This window comes from Balearica regulorum, chromosome 29 (genome assembly GCF_011004875.1).
Source record: "Balearica regulorum gibbericeps isolate bBalReg1 chromosome 29, bBalReg1.pri, whole genome shotgun sequence".
Taxonomy (NCBI): Eukaryota; Metazoa; Chordata; class Aves; order Gruiformes; family Gruidae; genus Balearica; species Balearica regulorum.
The window spans coordinates 1091612-1116663 of NC_046212.1; the positions used below are offsets into that span (position 1 = coordinate 1091612).

At 58.3% G+C, this 25052-nt stretch overlaps 1 protein-coding gene across 2 annotated transcripts; it reads right to left on the minus strand.

Moving 5' to 3' along the window:
* Positions 1 to 3209: 3209 nt before the first annotated feature.
* Positions 3210 to 24090, minus strand: ANKRD52 (ankyrin repeat domain 52). Of its 2 annotated transcripts, XM_075737819.1 has the most exons (28): positions 23957 to 24090; positions 21221 to 21304; positions 18760 to 18838; positions 17445 to 17515; positions 15599 to 15799; positions 15362 to 15449; positions 15063 to 15205; positions 14686 to 14898; positions 14498 to 14576; positions 13799 to 13913; positions 13628 to 13710; positions 13421 to 13538; positions 12409 to 12477; positions 11942 to 12082; positions 11667 to 11744; positions 11245 to 11356; positions 10542 to 10613; positions 9892 to 10093; positions 9361 to 9448; positions 9108 to 9225; positions 8558 to 8777; positions 7841 to 7928; positions 7104 to 7187; positions 6758 to 6903; positions 6463 to 6545; positions 6015 to 6097; positions 5775 to 5866; positions 3210 to 5109 (listed from the first exon to the last, which is right to left on the minus strand). In XM_075737819.1, the coding sequence occupies exons 1-28, from the start codon at positions 23981 to 23983 to the stop codon at positions 4865 to 4867; spliced, it is 3222 nt and encodes a 1073-aa protein (XP_075593934.1). In that variant the 5' UTR covers positions 23984 to 24090; the 3' UTR covers positions 3210 to 4864. The 2 variants fall into 2 exon arrangements, with proteins under 2 accessions (XP_075593934.1, XP_075593936.1); XM_075737821.1 differs by lacking the exon at positions 11667 to 11744.
* Positions 24091 to 25052: the final 962 nt, after the last annotated feature.

Genomic DNA, 25052 nt, shown 5'->3' on the forward strand with positions numbered 1-25052 from the left:
GTCCCAGTGGCAGGTGGGGGGACGCGGGGACCCTCGGGGTGGAGCTGGGAGGGAGCGGGGAGCAGCTCCTCGGGCCCGGCCCCACCAAACAACAGAATAAAATAAAAGAAAAAGATTGTTTCTTGGGTCTTTGCGGTTTGTTCTGGTTTTTCACGTGTTTCTCACCAACACCTCGCCCCGCGCGCTGGGGGACCCCGGGGTGTCCGCAGCCTCACTGCCGCGCTCGGAGCGTTCCAAACAAACAAACAGAAAAATTAAAAAAACCCACCTTGCTCCTTTTTTTTTTTTTTTCTTGGAGCTTTTGCTTTGTTTTTAGTGCTACTTTTCTATCTGCCGGATTCCAGCCCCAAGATGGGGTCGATGGGGCCGGGGACGACTCATCTGCATCTCACTTTTGGTCGAGGGAGCTCCTCGCTCCGTCCGGGGCAGGGATGGGGCGGAGGGGGAGAGGGGCCGGGGCGGGGGGGGACATTTTCCTAAAGAAAAAATGTTTCTAATTGCCTGCAGCTCGGGAACAGCAACGACAAAGAAACACCAACCAGATTCTCATCATCCTTAGGCTATTTTTGAATTTCATTAAGTGCCCGTCGAGAATAAAGCCAATCCCAGCCTCCCTGGGCTGCCCTCTGCAAGGACGTTACATTCAGTGTTTGTCAGCAGTTTATATGGCTCAGCGGGGCCGCAGGGCTGGCAGCCCCTTTCTCTAGCAATGGCAGTGCAAATACACCTTTTGAGTTGAAATGTATTTGTGCTGTTTTGTTTTTTTTTTTGTTTTTTTTTTTTTCCTCTCTCAAAACACAACTTCCCTTTGTTCATTCATTCCCTAGAAACAAACTTTTTTTTTTCCTTTTTTTTTTTTAAATTAAAAATGAAAAAATAAAACCAAAGACACTCTCTTATCCCTTCCGCTCTTGCTGCTCTCTATCCCGTGGGATGCTAAAGGGAGTCCAGACTCATGCTTTAACAAAAGTGCTTATTACTTGAAGCAAGTGCTTTGGACCAAGGGGGCGGAGAGAAACTTCCTTTTTTCGGAGGTCGGGGCAGAGGAGGGGACGGGTGACCCGGTGTCTGCGCGTTCGAAACCGAGAGCTTTAAGTAGCATCGAGGGGCGGGGGGAAGCCAAAAAACAATCGCTGCTTGGTGAGAGCTACACCAAAGGGATGCCGGGTGCCGGCAGAACGCTAAGCGGGAATGGTCCAACTTTGGCATAAAGGTCCGTGGGAAGGAAGATTGGGGGGAGCCCCCGTCCGCCACCCCTCGAGAGGCCGGGGGGGAGCGGGCAGGGCAGCGGAAGTTTCCCTCCATCCCTCTTTACAATGCACTAGGGAAACCATCACAAATCTCGTTTAGCAAAATAATGCATTATTACCAAACACTTTGATTATTACTTAAATTGTCAAGCTGTGCTGTCAAATGTATACAATACAGCGTTAAAGGAGAACAAGACTGGTACCCGCAAGGAAACTGGCCGCATGTCCCCCTTCCCACCCCGCCCCGTGCTTCCTCCCACGTGCTCCCAGACCACGGATGCGCTGCTGAAACCTCGTTTCCCTCCATCATTATTATTATTATTATTATCATTATTATTTTTAACAAGACACAAGGGGAGGGGAGAAAAAGATCCTCGCTAAGAGCAAAGAACACATATATATATAAAGCATGGTGCTGCAGAGAAGAAATGGAGAAGCCCTTACAGAGATCACATTGATTGTCTCGTCATAATTTCAGTCGTCATGTTGAGCGGAAGGTAACACGTCGTAGCACGGAAACAAGGCCAAAAGAGAGATCAGTTTTCTTCTCTAAACGAACAAACTGAAAACCACAATAATACTCCAAAAAAATAAGGGGGGGTGAAGGAAAAGCAGCATTCTCCGTGTGCTCTAGCAAACGCTCTCACCCTGGCTACAGGAAAAAGCCGCGTTCAAGTGAAATGGTGCTGGAGTCCCGTCCCCCGTCAGCGACGCTAAAGCTCCACGGCATCGAGGACTGGGGCACGAGGGGCACGGCCATGTCCCACCCGCGGTGGGCACGGGACGGCCCGGCTCTGCTGGTGCCTCCAAGCTTTCCCCGACTGACGGGAGAGCCAGAGCATCCGCAGCAGGACGGAGCCCTCGCAGCCCCAGGGTCTGTCCCACTCCCAACCCATCTCCGTCCCTGGGAAATCGCTGCCCGCGCCGGGGACGGGAGCCGGGGACGGGAACCAAGGCCGGTGGCGGCTCGGCCCCTCCGTGTGCCTGAAAAAGTACTTTAGCCCTTGAAGACAACGGCTCAGGACTTTGGACCCATTTTCCTGCCCCGCGGGGAGGGCGAGGGCCAGCAGCGAGAAGAAGAGATAAAGTGATGCCTAAATTCCTCCCAGAAAGGGAAAGAGCTGCAAGAGGCAAGTGCGGACTCGACAGCAATGTAAACAAGTCTCTTTTTCCAGTTCTCCTCTGTAGAATACTGAAAAGGATCTTCAAAAAGGATCTTCTTATTCAAGTTTCGCGAGTTTTATTCTGGTTCCGAACTGAGGTATTCGGTGCAGAAAGGTTAACACTTTCTTTCAAGCTAGAGGATCGGGGTGGGGAGCAGGGAGATGCGATCGGCCGGGGACACAATCCTACGCCGGCACCAAAGGAGGGGACCCAGCGAGCTGCGGCCGTCGCCTTGCCGAGAGCCGAGTGGGGGGGGCTCGCGGTCCGAAAAGGGAAGATCCCTCCGGAGCAGCCAGAGGAGCCCAGCCCACCGGGGAACGAGCCCTCCGGGGACCAGGCTGACCGCCGCGCTCCTGCTCCGAGATCTCGCCGGGGGGGGGAAATTTCTCGAGTGCTTTGCTGAACAAAGTGCGGGTCGGCAACGGGATGCGGAGACCGAGCTCCGGAGGCGAGCTGGTGCCGAGCGAGAGCGAGAGGAGGTCCCCGAGCCCGCTCCCCTCTGGGAAAAAACTCCTACGTGAAACGTGAAGAATATGTGCTTATCACCCAAAGGCCAAGACTGAAACTTCATATTTGGTTCTAAGAGTTTGGCTTTGGTAAAAGAAAGAAACAGTGCGACGGGACCCTCCCCGCTGGGAGCCTCCCCCGGGAACGGCTGGCTCCAGCGCCCGCTCCACACCACAACCTAAACCTGACAAACACCGCCCTAACAGGAGCCACCTTCATTTAGAAACTATTTAAAAAATTAAGAAAAAGACACAAAAAAAAAAAAAAAAAAAAGACGTTACTACCTTGTTTTGGTTACAGAAATGTTTTTTCTCTCTGAAACGCCGGGCGGAAGAGCCGCAGCGCAAGGCTCGTGCGGTCCCATCGCAGTCTTGCCGGCAAAGCGGAGATGAGCAGCCAGCGAGGACGCAGCGGGAGAAGAGGGATCCCATCCCGGAGGGATCCTGCTGGGACGCCCCCAGCCCCGCGCTCCCCACTTTTGGCAAGGCTGAGGAGGGAAAGGAGGTCGGGGGAGAAGATGGTTCCCGAAATGCTTGTTGCCCTGTCAGCCCGTTCTCGTTCTCTGCATCCCAGTCTTTGGCTTTGAACAGACTCGTGATATGGAGAAAGAGTGTTGTTTGTTTGCACATGATACTGTTACAGTAATTCGGAAGGAAAAAAAAAAAACCAAACCAAAAAAACCCAACCAACGGAAAAAAAAAACAGTGCAACATTCTCGAATGCTTCAAACCTGCATCATAAATATGATTTCTAAAATTAAAAAAAGAAAACCCAAAACAAAAAAAACAATGATCCCACATACACGCACGCTAATAAACCTGCCAAGATGCTGCATTAGAAAAATAAACACAGACTTACTTAGGGTTGTGAATAAGGACTTCGAAGTGCATTTTTTTTCCTTATTAAAAGGCTAAAACTTTCAGAATATTTTTTTATGGTTTTTGTTGTTTTTTTAAAGGTAAATGCTCGTCTCTTTATAAATAACTTTTTTCTTTCTTTTTTTAAAAAAAAAAGCAACACTGACTCTTGCATGGAAACGGCCATGCAAAACAGAGAACGAAAATTCAAAAAAGAATTGTTTCTTAGGATCCGACATTTTGCCAAGAAAAAAAAAACAACCAACCAACCAACAGAATCCCTAAAGTGCCTGGTGTGGGGAGGGAGGCTCCAGCAGTGCATCCGCAGCCAGCCGACCGCGGGGTTGGGCAGCAGCACCCGTTTTTGCATATAAATGACAGCTGCCAAAAGGATATTTTAGTGTCCCAGGTACAGTAGATCTTGATTCAAGTGTTTGTATTGGAATCGAAGGATGAGCGTGAGGAAAAAAGTGATTGCGAGAGAGGAGCAGTTACAGTGGCACTTGGCCAGGAGCTAACACCCACCCCGGCGCTTGCACGACCAGTCAATTCCCAGAGACCCCCACCCCCCCATCCCACCAAGAGTTCAGGCTTCCCCGTCCCGGCCGGCCGGAGCGAGGGCTCAGGGCAGCCCCGGGGGCGTCCCGGAGGCGAGGCAGGGCGGGAGGCTGGCGCGGGGCACCGGGAAATGCCGCAAACAATGTCAATCCACCCCAAAAGCTGGGGGACAAACGCCCTTCCCGTCTGCGGGCCAGGGGACGGTGGCACCTGCCTCGTCTCGGCCGGGTGAAGCCCTAACCCCGCGGCGCCCGGTCCTGCCCTGCCGTCGGAGCGGCGCGACCATGTGCCGACAGGGAGAGGATCGAGGAGGGGCAGGGGACGGGAACAGCGCTGCCAGCTGCTCGTTAAACCAATTAACAGCTTTGGCACTGCTCCGGCAACCCAGCGAGAAGAGAAAGCTCTGAACTCTTGGCCTATTCCGGCCACGCTAGAAGGCCTGCCCAGTCTTGTTCTCCTTTAAAGTGCCCTATATTTATAGAATTTCTAAATAAATATAATAAGATATTAGGTCACCCATAGTTTAAGCTACTCCGAGTAACAGCCGTCCAAGCCGATGGCATTGTGCCGGTCCTTGCTGTAGGGGCAGGTGCTGCCGTTGGGCAGGGCCCCGCAGGCGGTGGTTTTGGCTGCAATGCCGCAGTTCTTGAGGAGGTTGAAGCTGAAAGAGCTGATGGCGTCTTTAGGTGGGAAAGGCTTCATGGTGGAGAGGATAAGTGCCAGGCAGTCGGCGACGTCCTTGTTGGGGGCACATGCCAAGGCTGGGGTATGACCTAGAACGAAGCCGAGGGGTTAGAAACACCCTGGGCGGGCGCCTTCGCCAGGGAACGCTTTGACTGGGGCGGTTTTCACCCCAAAATTGAGGGACCAGGACATCTATTTGTCTTTATCTCAAAAGACCCCGTTTCTGGGCACCGGCAATCCCTGCAATTGCAGCAACCGCTTTGAAGCGTGCCAGGATCAGCAGGAGACAAATAAAAAGCCTCGGAAGCCCTGACAGCATGGCAGACGCAATGATATTTTTCATAATTTAAAGGTATTCCAGTAGAGCAAGAACTCTGCTGGGGAAAAAAGCTTCTGGTCACAACAACCAGTCTCTGCCAACTTGCAAGCAAGTGGACAGCTCGTGGCTGGCCCAGGCGGGGCTGGTTTTGTGCCTGCTGCGATGGCAGCAGAGCCAGAGAGCCACCAGAAGCTGCTCGGGGGTAAAAGACATTCTCCGAACACCTGCGGGACCCAGAGATGCTTTTACAGAGGATCGCAGGATGCTAAATGTCCTCACCCAGGCCGTTCCTGCGATGCCACGAGCTCGTGCTGCTCAGCCACGGAAGGGATGCGGAAATCCTTCCGATCCTGGCTGAGCGCCTCCCCAGACAGGCCCCGTCCCCTGGGGACATCACGCCGACCCCCCCCCCGGGCGCCCACGAGGAACACGCACCTTCTTCATCCACAGCCAGCACGGTGGCACCTCTGCTGAGCAGGGCCTGGACGACGGAGGCCAGCCCGTTCCGAGCTGCGATGTGGAGTGGCCTGGGGGGAGAGGGAAAGGCGGCGTTAACCCGGAGCCTTTAACACCTTGCGCCAAGCGAGACCGGAGCTCCTACCGCCGCCCTTTCGCCGATGCATCACCCCCACCCAGCCAAGCCCTGTTTTCCCCCCCAGCTGTCCAAATACTCACATCTGCAGAGCACTGTTACTTGCATTGATAAGGCCAAGGTCTTGGGTTTCTCCCAGGATCAACAAGGCACACTTTTCATGACCCTGGAAAGGAGACCAGACTCTTTATAGAGCACAAGCAGGGAGGCAGGGGTGGCAGAGGGGACAAGCTGCTGTCCCGTCCGTCTCCTCTGCACCATCTCCTCCTCCACGCGGGCACACGGATCACAAGCCTCCTGCTCCCACCACGTCCCAGGAAGCACACCGAGCTCCCCAGGAAAAACACGGACGGGTCTGTGCTATAACCCAAGTTGCTCAAAACTGAATCGGGAGCGTCTGTGCAGGTCAGGACAGGTAAGCAGGCAGGCAGAGCAAGCCCAGGGCCCTCACCTCTGCTCTGGCAGGGCAGGAGTAGGCAACAACCCCTCTCATTAAGGTGCAATCCCGGCTGCGAGCGGCCGGCTCCCTACCTTGCTGCAGGCCAGGTGAAGAGCTGTGTTCTTGTTGACATCCAGCAGAGTTATATTTGCTTTTGCTTGGTACAGCAGGAACTCTGAAACGAGGAGGGTACAGCTGCTGTTGAGAAGCAGCGGCACAGAGCCCGGCAATGCGGGGCAGTGGCCACGCGCTGAGGGGACAGAGGAGAGGGGCAGCTGTCCCTGCGTGCCTCCGAGGAGAGGGACACGGCCCCACGGGAGCCGCTGACGAAGGAGGCAGAGGGAGACTCGCACCCCATGCCGGGGAAAGCGGCTGCCAGCCACGTACCGACTGCTGCAGTGTGCCCGTTCTCAGAAGCCATCATGAGGGGAGTCCTCCCCAGCTTGTCAGTCATGTCCACCTCAGCTTGGTGGCGCAGAAGCAGCTGTAAACCATGGATGTTGTCTGCAAAGGCAGCAGCGTGAAGGGGTGTCCTGGGAAGAAGAGAAAGCGGGTAAAGAGGAGGGCACAGCACCCACCCCCGCACGACTGCCCAGGCCTGCAGACACACGTCTGGGGACCTCGGAGTCCCTCTGTGCCACGGGAATTCATGTGGAAACCACGGCAGGAGGCACAGCCACCACCCAGCGGCACCGGGGAGCGGGTGACAAGAGAGGGACGAGTCTGCGCTCACCTTCCTTTGGCATCTCTGCTATTAACAATCTTGGCACCTAATGCTTCCACCAGCATTTCAGCAGTGCCGTCCTGGTTGTTAATTCTGCAGCGGGGACGAGAAGGAAAGTTAGAACAAGACCAAGCAGCATTAGCACGTCTGCGGTGGGAGTGAGCAGCAGGTTCCCAGGGCTCGGACACAAACAGCAGCTGGTCTGGAGTTGTTTAGGGTAAAACACCCTTTCTCCCTTCTTGGTATTACTCAAGGAAGCACAGCACCACGCCAGACAAGAGCCTTGCCCATCCCTCTGCTGCTACGGGTCCCAAGGACGCACCAGGCCCACCCCAGGCAGCATGTGGCAACGTCTCCACCTTCCTCACCCCTCCGCAGCTGCCCAGGGCAGCACACTCCTTCCTCTCCCGGCTGCCGGGCCAAGGAATCACATCAGCCGCCGCAAACCTCTCTGCGCCCAGCGGGACCCCAGGGATCACGCTCACGCTGCCCCAGACACCTCTGAGGACAAAGGCTTGGGACAACGTGGAACCCTTTTCCCACCAGAGCCCATCTCCGGAGCCTCGTGGGAAGCGTGGAGATGCCACAAGGGAGCTGGGATGAGCAGGTACCACCCTGAGGAGCTGCCGCCGCCCAGGAAAGAGCCCTTGGCAAGAAGGGCAGGGTGTGGGCTCCTCCACCCAGAGTCCCCTCTCCCACGTCACCCGGCTGGGAAGAGCCCAGGGCAGGTCCCAGACGCCACTTACACTGCACAGTGCAATGGAGTAAAGGGGTTTCCTTCTAGGTATGCAAACGGATTGTGTTCAAGTAACAATTCAAGACAATCTTCATGCCCTGTGAGGAGAGAGGGACAGAAATACATCAGCACCCAGCCTGCGGCTCCTCACCTGCAACGGGACGAGAAGGGACGGAAGGTCCCTCTGCCTCTCCCCACGTCCCAAGAGCCCGAGGCCCCAGAGGCTGCACAAGACCTGCGGCACCAAAGGGCCCAAACAAACCCGTTCCCCAGCGCAGAGGCAGAGGTTTTATTTCCTCTCTGGCAGCCAAGCTGCTGCACTTCAGGAGGTCTCTAATTCCGCACTGTCTCCTGAAGGACTCCACAGCTACATTGCTAGCTTCCCTGTGAAACGCTGAGACATCCCTTCCTGTTGCCGTACCAGTCCCACCGCTCCCTGCAGCCAGGGCGACGGCCAAGTAATCCTATAAATCCAGCAGTCCTGGAGGGAGCAGCCTCAGCTGTTCTACAATAGCTGTTTTCATATTTCATTCCTTTTTTAAGCAGCTTGGCAGGGGCAGAAAAACTCCCTGCTGCCCTCCCAGGTCTGTGCTGTCCTTCCCACCAGGCTGAACCCACTGCTGAGCTGACGGCTCCCAAAGCAGTGGGGGACAGCAGGACAACCTGGGTCTTCCTGGCTCCCTCCCCACCATCAGCAGCTGGAGCGGAGTCCTGGCCAGGTCCTTACCACTGTAAGAAGCCCAGTGCATCGGTGAGTAACCGCTGTAGTCCACCACAGAGTCCAGAGGGTCAGTAGAGAGGGCTGCCTGCAGCAGGGTCCTCAGGATTTCTAAGTGCCCGCACGCCGACGCAAAGTGGATCGGGGTGCGGCCTTTGAAATCCCGACACAGGACGAAGGCATCGTGGTCCAGCAGGGCAGCCAGGCAGTCCTCACAGCCCGTCACAGCCTGTGGCCAGGAAAAGAGGACCAGGAGGTCAGCTCTCACCCTCCAATCCTTTAACAACAGAACTACCCCCTTCTTCCACAGCGTCCTTCTCAAATATTGCGTTTCAGGAAAGGAACATGGGCTCTTTCACTGAGGACCCTAGTGACAAGGGACATGGTTTAGTGGTTGGACTTGGCAGTGCAAGGTTAACGGTTGGACTTGATGATCTTCCAGTTGTCTTTCCCAACCGAAACGATGATAAAGAAACCACCTGCTCGCCCTCCAAGCAGCCTCTGCGCAAGAGGACAAGCAGGACGAGCGGAAGCTGTGGGGCTCCAGGCTCGCACTCACCCCTCGGTGCAGGGCAGTCCTTCCCCTCTTGTCCGCCGCATCGGCTGTGGATCCCTTCTCCAGGAGGAGGTGGACACAGTCAACGTGGCCATTCATGATCGCCAGCATCAGTGGGGTTCTGCCGGGGGGGGAACAGGCAGCAGGGCTTGGAAACCGGCTGCGTTCAAGCACTGTCCTCTCTCCCCTGCCCCAGCCACCCTGCGAGGGGCCTGACCCGGTGCAGATCCCAAGAGAAACATCCAGACAAACTCACTGGCCGTGGATGTCCATGACGTCGGTGATGTCTGCCCGCTCCCCGCTGTCTATCAGGAGGTGCAGGGAATCAGTGTTCCCGTTGGCAGCTGGAGACAACGCAGGAAGAAAGGAGGAGTCACACACAAACACACACACAAACGTGTCCCCTCCTTCCAGCCGCTGCCGCAAACCAAAGGAAAGGGCTCGTGTTCAGCAGCCAGGCACACGTGGCTGGACAAATTCGTTATGTGGTTGCTAGGCTACAGGACTGATTAGCACGTGCACAGGCTGAGCTGAAGACACGTGTGTGCAGAAGCTGCGGGTGTCTTCTCTCCCACCCGCTGCTGAGCCACTTAGACCCTCAGCTTCTGCTGGCACGTTCCAGCAGGCTGCACTGGCCGCATCCTGGCTCCATCATCCCAAACTACAGCCCCTGCCCTCTCCCCCAACGGCAGCCAGGTGAACCAGCAGCCCTGGTTCAGCACCGACGGCTGGAAGGGCTCCGGACACGCTCCCTCGCTGTCCCCCAGCCCCGTCTGCGCTCCGTCACCTGCAGCGTGGAGAGGGGTCCACTTCCTCTTCCTCTCCTTCACCAGAGCGGACGCGCCGTGGCTGGTGAGCACCTCCACGCACTCCGTGGAGCCTCTCTCCGTCGCGAGGTACAGCGCTGTCCGCCCCTTGTGGTCCCGCACGTCGAGGTTCACGAGGGTTTCGGCAAGTGTCTTTAGGGCTTCACAGTGACCATTATAGGCCTGGGGACAGAGCAGCACACTTCAAAGCGGTGCCCGGAGAGGCTGCTGTGTGTCCCCCCCGCCCAGGACAAATCCTGCTCCCTGGGTCTCTCCAGCCAGACGAGCTCTCCTCTCTGGCCATCGTCTTTCGTTTGCACCCCGGTCCCATGCAAAGCCCTCGCCCCCTCCCGCTGCCCACACTCAGACAAGGGAAGCGGCTCCAAACAGCAGCAACCCGAAAGCCCTGGAGAGAGCAAGGAGTTTAACACGTAAATCAAAGGGGCTTTGACCGACGGCCTGTGGTCTAACTGCTCCCCGGCGCCTTTCCTACTTTGCCCCGCTCAGCACCGAGTGCTGCAGGGACCCAGCCCACGCTGCCCGGGAGTGGGCACCTCTCTAGGACTCGGAACGAATCCTGCATGGAGCCAAGCGCCCTCCGCAACCCTGGGGTTGGGCCAGCCGTACTTACAGCTAAGTGCAAAGGGCTGACTGGAATGGTGCTTTCCACATCCTCCAGGCAGTTAAAAGACATTTCCAGGAGCTGCAACAGCAACAACACAAAACCATAACAGATCCTGGACTCGCAGATGCTTCAACAGACACCCTGTGTACCGGCTGGATGCAGAGGGGTTAGAAAACCAGCTCATCTGCTTCAGAATGATCTAAATTTCAGGACGGGACCTTCCTTAACCTGTCTTTGGGACAGTCACATCAAGTCCCTGCCATCCAGAAGGCACCTCACTGTTCATATGATTTCCTGTGCCCACAGGGCTGCGAGCTTACCCTGCTACAACACAGCCATTTCAGACAGGTAGAAGGCATTTTCCATACTGCGAGAGCTCTTCCTTGGGACAGGTCTCCAGGCTTTCTTTTAAAAGCCCAACCTTGCTCTATTGCCAGGGTTTTAAGCAAGACATCCATACGTCCCCCTGTGCCAGGTAACAAAGCTCCTTTCTCTCAGGCCCAGGTCTTTCCTCCATGGCATTCCCAGCATGACGGCTCCCCAGGAGTCCCCATGGTTTTTAATCACATCCATGTCTCTTCCTCCTGGGCAAACCCTGACACCGTAGCGCCCACACCACATGCACCTGCACACCACAGGGCTTGACATGTTCCTGAGGGGGGAATTCCCCCCTCTCCTGGCACAGGGGTGGGCTCTCCGGCTCACTCACCAGCTCGAGGTTCTGCCTGTTGCCGTACGCAGCTGCGTAGTGGACAGCGGTATATCCCTGCTTGTCCCGGAGGGATGGATCAGCACCATTATCCAGCAAGAACTCTAAACAACTGCAATGAGCAAGAGAAAGGGGAGATGAAGAGACAGGGGAGATTGGAGAGGCAGAGCTCTGCAGGGCCCCCCGGCTCTGATCCCAGAGCAGATGCTGTACTAATCCCCCCAAGACACGGAGCGCATGCAAAGCCTGCTGGAAGCGATGCCCAGGTTTGCCTCGAGAATCAAATCGGCAGATGTTTCCCTCAAGGCATCACCGCTTGTTTGGCGTAAGCAGAAGCCAGGTATTTCTAGCGCCTGCAGGCAGGGGTCCCGGAAGGGGTAAACAACAAACAACTGCCGGAGAGGGCTGTGGCACGGACTCACAAGAATGCCTCCTTCAGCCTGGACTCCTTCAGTGGCTCCTCATCAGTGTCATGGCTGTTTCCTGAATGAGTCTCTGCTCTGAAAGGGCAGAGACCTGCATCAGTTTGCTGATTACCCCCTCCTACCCGCACGCTCGTCCAAGCGCTCCCCTCTTCGCAAACCACGGAGCACCAGCTGCAGGGAGGCAGCCAGGGAAGCGCGGAGCGTCACTGCCCAGCAGCGTGCCATCGTCTCCAGCCCCAGCAGCGAGGAACGCGCATCCCCGAGACACTCACCGCCTGTACGTGTCCGAAGCAGCAGCATAGTGTAAGGGGGTACAGCCTTTACAGTCAGCCTCGTTAATACTGGCTCCTGCCGTGACCAGTGTCACCGTACACTGATAGCTGCCATTGGCAGCTGCGTAGTGCAGTGGAGTCCTGGGAAGGGGGGAAGGAGAAGGAGTCTTAGCAGCGCTGCCTGTACAGACGGAGAAACTCGCCTGGCAGCAAGGCAGGGCCCGGGGAGCCAGGCACCCCCCCGCTGCCGAGCAGCACCCTGCTCTGCCTCAAGGGTTTGGGTCAGCAGCTCCTCCTGAAGAGCCAGAGCTTGGGGTGACGGGGGGGGTGAAGGAAGCAGCTTTAGACACCAAATGCAGCAAAGGTCTTTGGAATGTCCCAACCCAAACCCAGGCTCGGAGCGCTCCAGCTGTTTTAGGGCTGCAGGAATCACCCTCGCTCCCTTGCAAGGCCCACAGCGCACTTACCTTCCAAACTTATCTCTCCTCCTCAAGTCAGCACCGCTGCTCAACAGCAAATTAAGACATTCAACGTTCCTACAGGAGGTGAGGAGATGAGTTAGACGCAGATCGGAAGAGACCACGGCAGCAATGCAAACCCCTCCTAGTTGCAGACAAGGCAGCTACGCTTCTCGCCCGCACAGCCTGGACGTGCTGAAGCTCAATTCAGTCTGTCATTGGGCAGCACAAGAGCCACAGCCATGGCTGGATGCTGCATACACAAAGCTCTCTCCTGCTCTCCAGTGAAATAACCCTTCATGCTTCCTGCCTTACCAGCACTATCCTGCACCGCGTGAAGCTCTCAAACAACCAGGCAATTATAGAGAGACATTAGCCGCAGCATTAGTGCAGCTGACGCACTAGATTTTATGCTACAAAAAAGACCTAGGATTTCTGGCTCCTGCGTCAGTGCTTTGTTCCTGCCGCTCAGGCAGGGTAGCAGCGCTGCGATGCCGAAGGACGGCTCCACGGCTGGCTCTTGAGCATCGCACAGACATAATAGAAACGAGGTCCTTGATGGGACTCTACACCTCTGCCGTATTGCTCCAGCCTCGTTCACTCTCAACACCATGTGAAATCAAACCCCCTGGCAAACAACACGAGGCATTTACACAGCCAACTAAATCCCTACTGCTTTTCAGGCATCAGCTTGCGAGCCCTTCGCGAACCCCCAGCCATTTTAGCCCCATTTTAAAGAAGCGCAAACAGCCATGGAGGGGAGTGACCAGGATGAGTCACAGAGTCAGCGGCAGAACGGGGCCAAAAGGGGCATTTTCATTCCTGCTCTAAACACAGGTCTCTGCTCTCTCCCAGAGCCGGGAGCAGCACCCACGGGTCCGACTCCCAGTCCTGACCAAAGTGCTGCACTGGCTGCCCGTGCTGTAGCTCACGGGGGGAGAGGAGGGTTACAGTTTGGGCTGGGGGCAGGCAGCAGCCTTCCTGCGTGCAGCGTGGGACCAGCGCTCCGTGCACGGCTCACCCTCCAGAAGCAGCAGCGTGGAGGCAAGTCCTCCCGAGGTTGTCAGGGGTGTTGATATCGAAGCCTGCAGACAGCACGTGCTCGTTGCTCAGCGAGGAGACGATACTGTACAACTGACCTGGGTGGCAGGAGGGGCAGGAAGTCAGGGGGAAGCTCGAGGGTCCCCCGAGTGCCCCCTGCCACAGGAGGGGCGGCCAAGCCACTCACCTGAGGAAAGTAGCTTACGACAACAGTCTGAAAATCCAAAGAGAACAGCTAAGTGCAGAGGGAACATGTCGTGGATCCCACGCCTGGCAGGAGACAAGAAGGGAGTCAAGGAGGATCATTTCTGCATCCTCCAGCCCAGGGCAGGGAAAGGGAGGAAGAGTCCCTCCTTACCTTGCAGTGTCAGCACCATTCGTCATCAAAGTACTAATTAGCAGCTCGTGGCCATATCTAGCAGCAACGTGGAGGGGGGTATTGCCGTATTTGTCAGCACAGTCAATCTCACTGCCTAGAAAGGAAAAGCCAAGTGCTTTGCCAGCGGGTCCCGAGCAGTCCCAGCTGTTCCTACGGCCACGGCCCCATCTCAGGGACACAGCTAGTAACTCGAGTGCGTTCAGCATTGTGCAGAAGGAGAACTGTAAACTGCTCTCTGAGCTGAGAGCCCACTTCTACCCTGCAAGCCTGGGGGATTAGATCTCCCCTCTTCCCCCAGGAAGGGATGCATTCAGCCCCGGAGCTCTCCAGCTGAACCCCTGGGGCATCTGCCAAGCCTGCAGCCCTCTTACATCAATATTGTCTTTCAGGCTGGACGTGGCAGTGGGAATGTTCTTTGGCCGCAGCAGCTCTGACCTGGCTGGAATTTCAGTCCCCTGGTTTTCACTTCGCTGCCCTTGAGGGCACGCACGCTCCCTGCCACCCCTGAGCAGCACAGGGCCACCGGCAACAGCCCCAAGAGCACAGAAGGGAATTTGAGTGATAATTGTAGAGCTCTTAAACCCTCCGAGCAAACACGCAGGGAGATGCTGGAGGCAGGTGCTGAGAAGCAGAAGAAAAGGCTGGGCTAACCCAGGGCCCGAGGAAGAAGCCACTCACCATTCTGAATGAGGATCTGTGAACGCGTGAACCGTCCGTGAATGGCAGCCATGTGCAAAGGGCTCTTCCCTTCCTTACTCTGTGGAGAGCAGAAGCCACGTCGCATCAGGCTTCCAACCACCCTCCCCGAGCTCCCCCCCTGGCTCCCAGCTCTCCCCATCCCTGAGCTCAACCCCTCAGTGCCAGACCTGAAAGTTGACATCGGCCCCGTTGTTCACGAGGAGCTCTAGGCACAGGGCCCCATTGGTGGAGACGGCAGCAAAGTGCAGAGGGGTGAAGCCCTTCTCGTTAGGCTGATTGACGTTGGCGCCGTAATTGACCAGCTCGTTGGCCACGGCATCTTGGCCCATGTAACAGGCAATGTGAAGTGCAGTGTTTCCGAAGGAATTTGGTTCATCAATCTGTGGGCGCAACAAACCCCGGAGGATTTCGGGCTTCAGGAAGGCAGGCAGGCAGCCGAGAACTGGCCAGGCTGCTGCTGCCACCACCCAGCGCCCTCTCCTGCCCCTGCCTCCAGACTGGCCCGCACCCGAGCCCACCCTGCTCGCGGCAGCGGGGGTCTTACCTCGACTCCCAGCCTCAGCAGGTGACGCACGACTTCGATCTGGCCGCTGGCTGCCGCGGTGTGCAGCAGGGTGTAGCCTTTTTTGTCCTTACACATCACGTCAGCTCCCCGGGCCACCAGCAGCTTCAGAACTTCCAAATGCCCTGACCAAGAGACAGCGGTAAGAGCCAGGGGAACCCAGAAAACACAGACCTGGGGACAGCAGCCTCTGGGGAGCCTCACCACCCCGAAAGGTGAATCCATAGGCAGCAAACAACGTGGGAGAAGAAACTGGACCGATGCCCGTGGGGAAAACCTACCTAGAAACGCTGCCCAGTGGATGGGCTGGCGGTCCTTCTTGTCGCAAGTGCTCAGGCTGGCCCCTTTGTTCAACAGCAGGTTCACCATCTAGACGGGGAGAAGTGGTGAGAGAGGCAAGGCTGCCATTCCTCCTGCCTCAGGCAGGCAGAGGTGCCTTCGCCACCCGCGAAGCCCAGACCTGGGAAGGGGGACGCACGTGGGACCCCCTGCGCCTGAACCCGCCTGGCATACCGTACCTCAAGGTGGCCGCTGTGCACGGCGTGGTGCAGCGCCGTGCGGCCCGTGCGGTCTGCGACGTTGACAGTGCTCAGCAGGGGGATGATGGCCTCCACGCATTTGGTGGCCCGGTTGGCAGCGGCGACGTGCAGAGGCGTTTGCCAGTACTTGTCGCGGGCATTGACATCTGCCGAGTGCTTCAGGAGGAGGTGAAGTGCCTTCTAGCAGGAGCAGAGGAAAGCAGAGCTCACCCAAGCTGCTGGAGCCCGCAGAAGCCCTCCAGCCACGTGGGGGAAGCTGCAGCTCGGTCCACCTTGTGCTTTCAGCACCCACAGGGCTGCGTAGACCCACACTAGCCTACAGCCCTGACAGCCGGAGCTGCCCTTGCGCAGCTGAGCTGAAGCCGCTCCGCATGCTCACAAGTACGGCTTCTCCCTAGTTTGCTTTCCTGTCCCTGTGTCAGGATGTTATCACAGAAAAAGGGTGAGAGAGGTAAAGACAGTGTGAGAGACTCCCAAGAATGAGCATGGAGAAGGAATCTTCCCTACACAAATCCCCCGGCCGTCACCCGGGCTGCTCCAGCTCCTTCCAGGCTGGAGTTTGGTGTGTGGGACCTGAATGAGCCGGGCTCAGCCCACCCAAATGCAGCTGTGAATCGCGGCTGCACCAGGGGTACCGGCACCAAAGAAAAACCTCCCAGGCACGTGATTTAACTGCGAGTGAGTGTTCATCCATGACTCACGAGGTGCGAAGCGCCCGGGGGATGACAAATGTGACCCACTGACCTATATTTGATAATTATTTCCCCCTTTTGCTGGTAGAGGCTGTTTGCTGCGACCCGACATTTTCCTTGCTACGGTTTGCAGGCTGTCTGCTTCCACGCAGCATCGGGGCAGCACTTCCAACGATCCCAGCCCCACAGCTCACGGCTCTGCTCTTTTCTCCCAGAAGCACAAGAATCGTCCGGGCAGTAAATAAACCCAGCGACCCTAGAGAGCGGGCTCCAGGCAGGAAGAGCCATGAAGCACCCAGGCATTTCGGGAAGGCTCCTCTCAGGAGCTGGGCACGCAGGGCACTGTCAGAGCCCTGTGCCAAGCATCCCGGGGAAGAACAGAACGAGGGAGGTGACTCTCCAGCACATCTGAGCCAAGGCAGAGAAGCAAATGAGCGCGCTCAAATTCACAGACAAGCAGCAAAACAGCCTCGGCTTGCCGAGCTCTCGTATTTTAGCGACCCACAGTAACTGTCCACACATGTTCATAGCAAACGCCTTCACTAGAGGTTTACGCTAATGTGTTTCATCCCGTGTCTGCTGTCGATTAAGAGAATTCACGCAACCAGTCGATGTGTGGTAACTTGTCCTGCACGTCGGAGTCAGGGCTTCGGATCCCCCGGCTCCAACCGACACGACCACAGAGTTTCTCACTCTCCAGCAACTCAAAACAGGACAAAGTTAAGTGGGATGAAGTTAAGCCCACAAAAGTTAAACGTCGGGAAATCTTTTTGACAAGATCTGTTGGAATCAGCTTCCTAGAGAAAGGGTGAGAGCCCCATCATCCCTCAAAGAAATGTAAAGCTGGATTAGACAAAGCCCCGTGGAAGGGGGAAAGGCGGGAGGAAGATGTTGTGGGGAAAACCCGTGTGCTAACTCCTGAAGGACAGAGGGAAAGGAACCGAGGGGATTTTTTTTCCAGCTCTCATTTTCAGCCTCTGAATTATGCGTTTGTCCCCTCTCCGCTCTAATGAGACCACTCATCTCAGCCAAAACCAGGCAAGATGGAAAAGAGGAGGAGAAGCACGGTCCCCTCCTCCCATCGGCATCCACCACCCCCACGCAAGGAGCAGACAGAGCCAAAGGGAACCTACCTCGTTACGAGAAGCTGCAGCGCGGTGTAACGGGGTGAGCCAAACAGTGTCCTTCGCGTTAACGTTAGCACCTGAGGAAGAACAGAAGGAGGGGTCAAGGGGACAAAGAGGTGACCGGCTGCCCCGCTCCAGAGTCCCCAGGTAGGTCTGTGACCACCTCTGAGGCAAGAGGGCGAGTTCTGCTGCAAGAGGGGACCTTGCACTGAGCTTCAGGTGAGACAGGCCCTGTGAACTGTGAGAGGAACAAGGTACGTTCCCTGGGGGACTATGCTGTGCTGCGAAGGACGCGGCAAGGCGCAGACTGGAGAGGCTACATCTCCCGGAGCACCAGTTTCCCCACCGAGCCAGAAAAACACAGCAGAGACCCAGCAAGCAGTTCTGCTCCTTACTTTAAAACAAGGCCACTTGAGACAAAAAAGCAGAGCATTTCACGTTGGGAGCTGCGGTCGCTGTGGGCTGCATCTCCGTATTAGAAAGGAAAGATGACAGATTACTGCCATCCCGGCTCCAGATTTGTGCCAGGCACTTTGGTCCCACGACCCCTGAAGCCCCTGCCTTTCTTTGCTGTTGAGTATTCAACACGCAGGCATGAAAAAATCAACACAGGACACGTGAGGGCATCCCATGCTCCACAGATGGAGCAGAGCATCCCCAGTCCTGTTCAACAAGCCCTCAGCAAAGGATTTCTCTCCTTGTCAGGGTCAGGTCAGACCATGCCAGCCTCGGGGTTTCCCCCACACCACCTGCAAGCAGCTGCCAAGCCCAGGGCGCCCTGGGACGCTGCGCTGATGAACAGCAGACGAGGAGACTCCGCTCTCTGCACCGCACGGGCACAGGACCCGAGCTCAGGGCTGAGCGTCTCTGAAGGGAAACGAAGGGCAGCTTTTCGCCAAGTAACACAAGCCAAAACTGAGGAAAATCCCATGGGTTTTAGCTGACCCCTCTCTATGAGGAAGTGAAACTCTGCTCCCCTGAGCATCCTGCTGTTCAAGGTGTCTCCGAGGTGTGCACCCCCACCGCGCCCTCCTCCAGAACTTCCTCTAACACCTTGCACACATCCGCCTCCTGGCTTGGTTTCCACCTCTGCTATTTCAGTTTCAAGACGCTTTTCTGTCTGAACAAACCTCTTAGGATTATGGCAACATTTCCTAATCTTCCCCTGGCTGCAACCCCACTGGCTTAAGCATGAGCACACGGTTGCTTGGAGGGTGACCAAAAACTATTGCTCTGCACCCCTCAGGCCAGAGGAGATGGGAACGATGCCTTAAAGGCAGCGCCAGCACACGAGCCGAGCGCCCTGAGCCTCAGCCCTTACCTGACAGTATTAGGAGCTCCAGGATTGCAACATCTCCTATGTAGGCAGCAGCATGCAGCGGCGTTCGTCTTTCTTGGTCCTGAGCAGGGATGTAAGAAACAAGAACTGTCTGTGAGCTTTGAGGGCAGGGAGATCTCTCACAGCACAGTTCCTCTGCCACTCCACTCTGCCCCAACACAGCCCGTAAGCACGGTGCAGCATCGTGGGACGTGGGACAGGGAGAAAACTGCTTAAACCCAGCACGCTCCCGCGGTGCTGCGGGTGCGTGGCCCTGTGAGAGCTCCGTGGGTGCTGGGGTGCAGCTGGCAGCAGAGCAGAGGGTACCTGGGCCAGAACCCCAGCACGAGATGGGGAGGCTGCGAGAGCTCCGGCCACTCATTTCACACACCCCCCGCTGACTCCCTGGAGACCGACTCAACCTGGCTCCGGTGCTGCGGGACTTAATGAATGTCTGCAAAGCACTCGGCGATCCGAGATGAAAGCTTGGCCGCGCTCTGACGGTGCACAGGCTGTCCCATTCTGCACGCTTTTATTCTCTCAGCCAATAATAAAAACCACTCAGAATTATAGACAGCTCCAAAACCAGGCTCAGAGCTGCCGGCTGCTGAAGGCCAGGAAGGTGCAGAAGCCCCTCTCTGATCTTAGATTGGATTAGCCGAAGAAAAAAATACCTTTCACTTCTGTTTACTCAGGGCCGGGCCCTGGGTAACCTCTGCCTCAGGCATTTGGTTCAGGGTTTCCTCGGGGAACATGCCATGTATTAAAGGCATGAAGCAAACAAGTAGAAAGCCAGACGAGCACCACTCCTTTCAAGCCCCAGATTTTGTGTTTGAGGGGGAAAAAAAAAAAAAAAATTGCTTTTCATTAGGATAAAAACTGTTTGGAAAATGGTGTCGGTTTCGTTTTTGTTTTTTTGGTAACAACTTGTGCTGGCACAACCAGGCAGGAGGATGTGAAAGTGAAACCCAGCTGGCAGGTCACTGCACAAGCAACAACATTTCTAAACCTGCACACAAAACCGAAATTAAGTGTTAACAATCGTGGTTTTATTCCTTCAGCAGCTGCGCAAGAGCTCAGCAAAACAATCCCAACCCTCTCTCCCGACAAGAGAGGACGCAGAGCTGTCGGGTCCCCAACCGAACCAGTCATGGAAAAAAATGCCCGCACTATCCCTGTGTAACAAGCTTCGATACAATCGAATTGTTCATCCTGCTGGCACACGGGCACCAGCGCGGGGCTGCCCTCACCTTCCCGGGACGCCGGCCAGCGTCCGCCGCGCCCGCCCTTGACCTCAGGGTTTAACACCACAAGGATGGGGGTGTGTGCTGGTCCCGGCTCCGCAGGCTGGGTCGGGCGAATGCCCTGATGGAGCGCTCGGCGAAACAAGCGGGAGCGAGGCAAAATGCTGGCAGCTGCCTGCAGCACAGCTGGGAGCAGCATGGATCAGAGCCCCGGTTAATGCCACAGCACAGAGGAGACGGTGAACCAGAACAGGCTGCTCTCGCCCAGAGCTCACAACTTAGCCCAGCTTTCGGGCTGAGAGCGCAGGAACTGCTGACCCGGCACCAGTCCGACTGTGCCACCATGTCAGACGGACCTGGGCCGGTGCGTTCCGAGCCGGCCAACCCGCCAGCCTGCGTTTCCTATCTGTGCATCTGCCACCGATTCGGTAGCGGGAAGCTCGTAAAGCAGACCGAGGGAATGCACGCAGACAAGTCAGACGGGAACGCACACAGGCAGGTTTCGCCTGGTCCCCACACGAGGACAGACCTCGCTCATCACCACCAGCCCGGCGCGACCGAGGGCTGCTCCCCCAGGAGCCAGCCTGGCCGCTCGGGGACCCCAAGGGATGTGTCCGAACAGCGGCCGCCTCTCCCGGCCTCCCTGGAACGAGTGCCAAAACCATCTGCCGTCAGGCTTGAGACGAGGGCAGTGGAAACCCCTCCTAACACTTGTGCGGTGAGCTCGGCTTTGCTGAGCGGCTCAAATCCTCCTTTCCCTTTGGGGAACAACCTTATCACGAGGCAGGCCTGCCGCGTTCACACCAAACTATTTTGGGTCACCATCCCAAAGGAGCAAAAGGTAAACTGGCAAGGCAGCGAAGCCGAGCCCCCGTGAAAAGCCCTCTCACCCTCCCGCAGCCTCTCAGCGATGCTCTGCGCGGCCGAGAGCTTTAGGAGGGGCAGGAGTCCTGGTCTTCCACGCACCCATTCTACAGATGGCAAGAGCGAGGCAACGGGACAAAGCTGGATGGCAAATGGCAGCCGAGCCGGGAGCAGAATCCAGAAATCTGTTTCAAAACCCCAGCTCTGACCATCCTTGCCCAAAAGAGCCGCCCCCCCCATCTTGATGGCACCCACATCTGACCCGCTGAGCCTCTGCTCGAGAACTGCACTGTTGGGAAGGAAACCGGGAGAGCTGGGGGGAGGAAAGGGAGCGAGCACGGCCGGGCAGCACTCACCAATACATTAATGTTCTCCTTCTGATTCAGCAATGACCGCACCTCCTCTACATCGCGGTTGAAGATGGCTTGGACCAGAGGAGGCTACAAAGGAAACGAGAATCAAGTCATGAAGGTGGCACCACAGGGAGGGAGGGGAACCGGCAGCCTCACGGCACATCAGAGACTTCACGCCAGCCTGATTCAGCCAGGACCTCGCTCCACGAACGACCCCCCGCACCTGCGGCTGCCAGAGCTCGGCCCACCGGCAGCGCCCAGCAGCTTCCTCGCATCCACGGCTCAACCAGCACCAGGGACTGATTTTCAAGCCAGCAAAGGTAGTTTTCTTGGTTATTTGGTGGTGAACAGACCACGGAACCATTGGAAAAGCCTCCCTGCTTCCCGAGCGCAAGGAGCAGCGCTGATCTCGGCCCGGCAGCCGACCCGCAGAGCCTCCAGCAGCGTGCCCATGGCACGGCTTAGCTCTCCACGTGTAGCGCCCGACCACGGGAAGGCGGGTCCAGCTCCCGCCGTCCACAGCTTTAGCCGCAGCCAGAAGATCCTCCCTCCGAGCCGGCTGACGCCTCCTGGTACCACACAGATCTTTGCAGACAGCGATTTAGGTTTCCCAAGGCACAACTAGGTGATGCCTCCTGCTCTCCTGCAGAAGGCTGTGCACTCACTGCTGCTCCCCTGCCTTTTGAGAAACACCTACGACGCTACGTTGGCTCTGATGATGCAAAGAGCCTGGCAAAGCCCAGCCTGGCAAAGCCCAGCCTGGAGCTCCTCCTGTTTCCTGCTGCCCACATCTCACAGAAGTTACCTAGCAGACCTCGGTAAAAACCAGGAGCAGAGCCCGAGCCCAGGTGACCGAGCCAGCTGGTGCCACCGGCTGCAGAACCGACGGCCTGAGCTGCTGGAGCCGTTTGTGCGGTGGGGCAGGTTGGTGAGTTGGGTGCTGCCCAACCTCCGGGCATCGCCCGAGAACCCGCACCCCATTTCGTGTTTCACAGGCACGGAAATGCTGTTTTCTCGCAGCAGGTTCTTTGGGGCAGAGGCCATAGTGCTCTAGGTCCGTTCAGTGCCCAGCACCCCCCGACCGCTGCCAAACCCGATACTTCCCCGCTCCGGCCGTCCGAGCCTCTGCTGCTTTTTGCACGGCAAGTCCAGGGTGCTGCGGCCCCAAGCAAGCTGCGGCAGCCCCGGCGCACCCCCTCCAGTTCTGCCCCCACGCCTAAGGCTGGATCTAATGGTCAAAACCGGCGAGCCCCGCTTATCTTGACCTCTCGGAGGAGCGACAGAGCTTCGTTTACGAGGCAATCCCTTCTGGTCCCTGCTGCCCAGCCAACCTCACGCTCATCTGCTCGCCCTACCATCAAAGTAAAAGCAGTTAAACACGGGGAACACATCCCAGGTCAGAGGGAACACGTGAGTCATTGCCCTGGAATGCAGCAGACTCAGCATCACTTGTTAGACATTAAAAAAAAAAAAGCTTTTTAAAAAAAAAACCCAAACCCCCCAAAAAAAACAAAAAAGGGAAAGAATCGCAGACGATAATTATGCCCTGAGCAGTCTTCAGTGGCGCGCGGTTTGCAGCAGTGCTGGGTCTGACACACCCACCCACCATTCACAGGGAAAGCTAAATGTTTTGGTTACCAAAAAAAAAAAAAAAAAAAAAGTTCTATTTAAATCACAGATCAATCCCTCATCCTCACCCCTCCCCTCCTTCACCCACTCTGCTGGGCTTTAAGCGCTCGCTATATGAACGATACCGCAGGAGCGGGGGGCGAGGGGCAGGCGTCAATATTTGGTTTCAAGGGGCCAGCGGCCCCGATCTCCAAAATCGAGGTGGATCACGGCTGTTTATGTAAAATGCAGGGGAAGAGCGTCCGAGCCACAGCGATGCTGGGGTGATGGCTCTGGTGATGGGGTACAGACATCGAGCCTGAGGACGCCGGGGCAGGAGTGGCAGCGTCCGTGCTGGGGCGGGTGGTCCTGGCCGGGGGACGGCGACAAGGCTGCTCAGGGATGGGGGTCCCGGGCGAGACCCCGCGACGGGCAGGCGGGGAGCACGATGAGGGCCATGCGCCGGCGGCACCGGGGTGGGGGCTGCCTTGAAACCTGGCGTGGGAGGCACCCTGCACCCCCGGGGTGATCCCAAAGCCCGATGGGGACACCCAGCACCCCGGGGGTCTCCCCAAAGCCCGATGGGGACACGATGGGGGGGCAGCGGGAGGCGCAGCACCCGGGCTCCGGCCCCGTCCCGGGCTCCCACCCCCGCCGGGGCAGGGGGTCCCGGGGCGGGGATTCCCTCCCGTGGGTCCGCGCTCGCCGGGGCGGGGGGATTCTCCCCTCCTCGGCCCGGGGGTCCCGTCCCCGGGCTCCTGCCCTTACCGGGCCGGGGGTCCCGCCCCCGCTGGGCCCGACTGCCGAGCCCGGGTCCCGGCGGCCGCGGGTGGAGCAGAGCGGAGCGGAGCGCGGCGGGAGGCGAGCTCCGCGCCGGGCCGGGGCTGCGGCGGGGCGGCGCGGGAGGCCCGGCGGGCCCGAGCGGCAGGTGTGAGCGGCCCGGGCGGCCCCGCACGGCGATGGGCCGGGGGCCGCGGCCTGGGGAGGCGGCCGGGCCGGGCCGAGCCGGGCCGAGCCGGGCCCGGCGGGCGGGCGGGCGGCGGCGCGCACTAGGCCGCACATCCCCGGGCTGGCGTGGCGGCGCGGCCGGGCGCGGCGCGGGGGAGCGGCGGGCGGCCGCGGCGGCGGTACCTGGTCCGTGATGCTGAGAATCCCCATCTCGGGGCCGCCCTCAGCGCCCAGCTCCCGGCATCGGGCTCCGGCCGCGGCGGCTCCGCTCGGGCGGCTGGCGGGGCGGGGAGCGCTTGGGCCCGCCCACCGCCCGGGGAGCGGCCGCCACCGCCGGGCCGCAGCGCCGCCGCCGGCCGCCATCGCCGGGGCCCGCGGAGCCGGAGGAGGGGGGGGAGCCGGGCCGCCGATAGCCCTGCGGGATCTGCGGGAGCGCGGCCCAGGGCCCCTCGCCGTCAGGAGGGCAGCCGTGCCCCCGCCCCGGGTCTCCCTCCTGCTCCACCGGGACACCCCGAGCAGCAGCTTCCCCGTGGACGCTGCTGCTGCCCCCGGCCAAAATCCATCCCGCGGCCTCCACGCCGGGCAGGAGGGAGGTTGGGGTGGGGGGCGAGCGTCCCGCCAGGCCGCCATGGCTTGGGGCCAGCCGCCGCGGAGGGAAGCCTGGCGGGAGCCGTTGGCGTCGCTGCCCCGGTCCGCAGGGTCTGGCCGGCTGTAGCTGGTACCGGGGCGTCGATCGCGCCAACACACGTGGGCATTGCCCTGCGACCCCTTCCCTCCGCCGTGCCTGTCGCCCAGCCGCGTTGCCGCTCCGGGCTGGCGGAGCCGCTCGGTATCGGGGCAGGAGCTCCGCTGAGTCGGGCCAGGGCGGCCGGCAGCTCTGCCCAGCAGTGCCGCCTGACCCCCACCGCTGCCCGCTGCCACCTCCACGCCTGCTCCCGCAAGCGCCCGGGATGCCGGAAAGCTCTTCCCTGTGCTCTGGCTGTTCACAGGATCAGGCCGACACTTTCCCTGCTCCCCAACTGCTCCTGGTCCCCGCGGACCCTCCCCGCACCCCGTGGGGAGCGGGCAGGCTGGGCACGCGTCCCGGCCGACCCACATCCATCCCCTGCGTGGAAACAGTGTTAACGCAAGGATCCCGTGGTGCCCCTGGGCATCCCGCCGGTACGGGCAGTGCCGGCTCTGTGTGGCGAGGGGGTAGGTGCCGGGACACGGACACGGGCCTCCCGGTCCCTGCAAATACCGAGCGGGATGCCCGTGGCTGGCGTGGCAGCACCGCTGC